The following is a 4826-nucleotide window of genomic DNA, read 5'->3' as shown; positions in this document are numbered from 1 at the left end:
ACAATTTCTTTTCCCTTTTTCTCGAGCTAATATTTCCAATTTTCTTCAATCGGTATGTACATATATATATAAAAACAAAACATAAAATATAAACAATAAAATAATATCGCCCGTACATATCACTAGAGCCAACATGATCATGACCATAAAATTAAGACTAATTACATGACATGCAATACTACTGGAAATAATTGAAGCAAATAATAATTATAATAACAATAGTACTAGATCTTTAATTAATTTTGCCAACTTAATCAGTTAGCACTCTTTATTTCATTTTATTTCATACATTGATTAAGTTTACTAATTAATTATTAATTAGGAGGCTGCTAGAGTACATATCTAAGAAAAGAGATGCACGCAGACACAATCCTTTTAGCAACTGAGATTATCACCAGGAGCAACACCGAGTTGGTTGCAATATTGAGTGTAATATTGGATACGAGATTGGACAGCACCAAAGTTTCCTCCATTGCATTCAATTGCACCGTTAATGGCTCGAATGGTTGCACCAAACCCTTGGTTTAGGACTTGGTGAACATTGGTCATCCAAAACCATAAGGCTGTCTTAAATGAAATAACAGGGTCTGTGGCTATAGTTTCAGGAGAATTTAACCCATCAAATCCAATGCTATTTCCAGCAGCTCCATAGTTGTAATTCCAAGTTTGTTGAAGCGGTCCACGACCATAGTATTTCTTATCAAGGTTGCATGGATACTGTGCATTGCTCTCATCACAATAGTCTTGCGATGCACCGTTTATCTCTTCTATGTAGCACAAAGCTGCCCAAATAAACAATTTGCTTCAATTTAATTTTAGGCTATGAATACATATTATATACCCCTAGTAATGGACAAGAATGCTACAAATTAACCCGTATATATAATATGATCTATATGATTAATGATTATATATGTATGTGAGCTTAAAAGTAAAAGATACACTTCCCATTTAAATATTTTGTGAATTCATGCGTAGAAAGTACGTGTTTTCGTTAAGATTTATAATATATATATATATATATATATATATAAATGTAAAGTTATATATGAAATTATATATGCAATATTAATGTGTTTTAATTATAAGTTAGTTGCTCCAAATGATCATGACATAATAAAATGTCGGATATCATGTGGTTGTTTTGGTGCATAAGGTTGTATTAATTATTATGTGATCACGATATCCAACTCATTATAAAAAGTCACGCATGAGAGAGAGAGAGAGAGAGAGAGAGAGAGAGAGAGATCAATGGGATCTTACATCTTGTCTCATGTGCAACATTAGCAAAAAAAGCAACAATCTCACGCTTGAACTCATCAGGAGAACCAGACCCGAATTATTATGTGATCACGATATCCAACTCATTATAAAAAGTCACGCATGAGAGAGAGAGAGAGAGAGAGAGAGAGAGAGAGAGAGAGAGAGAGAGAGAGAGAGAGAGAGAGAGAGAGAGAGAGAGATCAATGGGATCTTACATCTTGTCTCATGTGCAACATTAGCAAAAAAAGCAACAATCTCACGCTTGAACTCATCAGGAGAACCAGACCCGAATTGATTAAACGAGCTAAGAGCATTAAGGAAGGCAGCTCTTGTGTAGAAGCTCTTTCCTGGACAATCTTCACTCGCCTGATTTAGTATCCCATTAAAGAAATCGTCTGTCACAACATCGGCCACCGAACCACCACTAGGGGTAGGCGTTGTAGAAGTGCAAGGGCCTTCTTTGCACCCCAGGCCACAGTAGTCGTTGCTGGTTCCACAATAGCCATATTGGCTGCAACATTCATTAGCTTGGCAACCACAATTTTGACCCTTCACATTGCCGGGGAGAAGCACTTTTGCTAAGATTACAACTAGAACGAGGGTTAGTAGATTCTTTTTCAAGCTGAGAGCAACCATCTTGGGAGGGTAATCAAAAAGAAGAATATTGAACAAGTTGATTATGCGGGATGAAATGGGAAGTATTTGTTTGATATTTATAGCCATGAGTAGTAGTGCAAGTACTTGTTGATCGGTAAACCCTGTAGTTTAGATAGTTTCAATTCAATTCATGAGTCTTGTTGCGGGACTTTGACTTATTCATCTAGAACTATAACAGCTAGGCCATACGTAATTTAATTTGTTGAATCATATTGTTGTGAACAAATATTTCGCCAATCCTTTAATTAATAACGTACAAAAATAATGTTATTTTACACACACACACAAACACATAAATATATAAATTAAAACTTGCATGTAACGTTGTTATTATATGTTCAAGTCCCAAACCAAGTCTTAATTAGTTGAAGTGGTTCATTTTGGAAGGGTCACGTCGACCATTGTCCCTAATTCCCTTTTAATAATAAATTACCTTATTATAAATTCGATCCAAATTAATAAAGTAGTACTCGATGTCCCAAAAAGTAATGCATCTTTTTAACCCGGCCTCCTCCTCCATCAACGCCTAAATCAACTAGCTAGCTAGTGCTAATTAATTAATTGTCACGAATTTAGCATATATATATATATATATATATATGCATGCAGATCACATGACTCTGATCATGAAGACTTAATATAATATTAAGATACATTCAATATTATTAATCATGTATATATGAAATTAAATTCCTATAACTCGATGGTGGGTAGGGGTGTGCATCTAGATCCGGATAGATTGAATCCGAACTAATCCGGATCTGGTTATCTGCCCGAATTGAATTCGAACTAATTCGGGTGGATAAGCAGATTCAATCTAGATATCCAGATTATAACCGAATATCTAGATTTTTTATTTTTTGGGCGTCAATCCCCTTTCCCTGAATCCATGGACAAATGCTCAGCAACCAGTTTCACGTCAGCGGAGGACCAGATTTTATCGAGCCAGGGGTTTAGTTTCCCAACTTGGAGCATCAATCGACCTAGTTTAGGTTTGCGCATTTTGGAGGTGGTGTGGGTGGTGATTTTGACTCCGACGAGTGGATGGACAGCTTAATGGGCAGTGGGGATTCAACGGATAGTTCCAATCTACCCTCCGGGTACGAAGCATGACAGAACAACGCCGATTATGGAATCTACGGTTCCGATCCTTTTGCCACCCACCCCAGTCGACTCTGCGTCGCTTTTGGTCCTCCGTCCAACCTCAACCGATTCGTCTTCCCAGATACTCAGAAGAGTCCTACTGTAAACCCTTCTCCTCAACCCTAGGTCCCCTCGTGGACACCACCTCCATCCGACCTCAACCGCTGTCATCTCCACAGGCGATAATTAAGGATGCCAAGCCGCCGAACACTTCACTGTAGAGCCCACACAGGAACGACGTTGGTGGTGTCTCATCTAGCCACTCACCGGAAGTCCTCTTCTCAAAAAGCTCCAATTAGCCGATTTAGAACCTAGTCGTGCTGTGAAATCACTCATTGGGCTCGAAAAATTAATGCCCGAGGATGGAGATCCAACCGAGAGGGTAGCCTGGAATCGCAGGTGGAGAGTGACATTTTCGGGAAAAAAATAAAAAGAAAAGGAATGGGTGTATAGCCTGGTAATAACCCGATTACAGATTACCGGGTTATAAAATTGGATCCGGGTTTACAACAACCGTCCGGATTCAACCAGATCTAGATTTTTAGACCGGACTGAAAAAAAATCTGATCCAAATGCACACCCCTAATCGCGGGGTGGTCAAAAGCATTCCTAATTAATAGTCAACAATTAATATTAACGCAAGTCCTAAGACGTACGCAAATGGAAAACCCTGGCTGGCCTGCACGCTGCTGCTAGCTGGCTATCATGACAAGTCCCAAGGCCCTCAATTAAGCATGCATACATGTACCTAGCAGCTAGCTTGCTTGCCTTAAATTTCTTCACAAACGCAAAGTCAAAAGACTAGGAGATGATCATATCTGATATCTCCACATGCAAGCTAGCGTCGGCTCTTCGATCGTTTCCCAGTCAACAAAACAAAAACAATGGAATGGGAATTAGTTGGGTACGGAAAAGAAAAAGTAAAGAATAATTAATTATGGAATGTCGATTATTATTATATATTTGTGTCAGCCAAAAATTCTGTTTGACACATGATGACCTCTTCAAAGGCCATGTGCTAAATTTGGTTATGATCTAGAAGACTTTCACTTAATTATATTCAAATATCTTGGAAGTAGTCTCCGACTTTTAATTCATGGTTAGGGATATTAATGCATATGCAATAAGCTTAATTTTTCCGAGTTCTAGCTTATCCATATCTATTTGTATGTGTTTATATTATTCTCAATAGTGCTTGCAACTTACGTCTAGGATATTAACCTTTTGTGGAACAAGATTTTAATTGGTCGCGTGAAAAACTTTTGAAGAACTCTTCAAAAGAAAAACAATTTCGGGTTCTCAGCTATCACTAACCTTATGATCAAATCTGCTATAGAATTAACTGATTACAATCAGATTTAGACAGTCACAAAATTTTTGTTGCAGTCTCACGAGTAACCTGCTCGATCTCTACAACAACGGCAGTTTTGGAAATCCTTTCGGCAAATGAATACGTGTGGCACCAATGGACTCAACAGCATCAACTCAAGAACGAATTGATCAAAAAGATCAACATGCATGGTGATGTTCTGTATATAGGAGAGCGGACTCATGTTTGGCTTTTAGGCTTGGTATCTCACCGGGATTTTCTCTCGGGGACAATAAACAAGGATCCATAAAATAAAAATTGTGCCTCATTATCCTTAAATAGATAGGGTTTAAGTCAGTTCAAATCTGGATTACGAAAGCACTATTCAATTTAGATTTTTTTACATTAACTCGATGAGTTGTTTTGAACCAATAAGCAATAGGATTGGAGTAAA

At 37.8% G+C, this 4826-nt stretch overlaps 1 protein-coding gene across 1 annotated transcript; it reads right to left on the bottom strand.

Annotated features, from left to right (window-relative positions):
- Positions 1-244: 244 nt before the first annotated feature.
- LOC122294854 (endochitinase EP3-like) lies at positions 245-1932 on the bottom strand. Its single transcript, XM_043103845.1, has 2 exons — positions 1479-1932; positions 245-782 (listed from the first exon to the last, which is right to left on the bottom strand). Exons 1-2 carry the CDS (start codon positions 1897-1899, stop codon positions 376-378), a joined length of 828 nt encoding a protein of 275 aa, XP_042959779.1. The 5' UTR covers positions 1900-1932; the 3' UTR covers positions 245-375.
- Between the last annotated feature and the right edge of the window lie 2894 nt (positions 1933-4826).

This window comes from Carya illinoinensis, chromosome 2 (genome assembly GCF_018687715.1).
Source record: "Carya illinoinensis cultivar Pawnee chromosome 2, C.illinoinensisPawnee_v1, whole genome shotgun sequence".
Classification (NCBI taxonomy): domain Eukaryota; kingdom Viridiplantae; phylum Streptophyta; class Magnoliopsida; order Fagales; family Juglandaceae; genus Carya; species Carya illinoinensis.
This window is presented reverse-complemented; position numbering and strand designations above follow the sequence as displayed.

Bases quoted from the DNA above. Each gene is read 5' to 3' on its own strand.
- LOC122294854 (XM_043103845.1), bottom strand. From the start codon at position 1,899: ATGGTTGCTCTCAGCTTGAAAAAGAATCTACTAACCCTCGTTCTAGTT. The intron at 783-1,478 runs GTAAGATCCCAT...TTATTTGGGCAG, and splicing joins TGTTGCACATGAGACAAGAT to CTTTGTGCTACATAGAAGAG.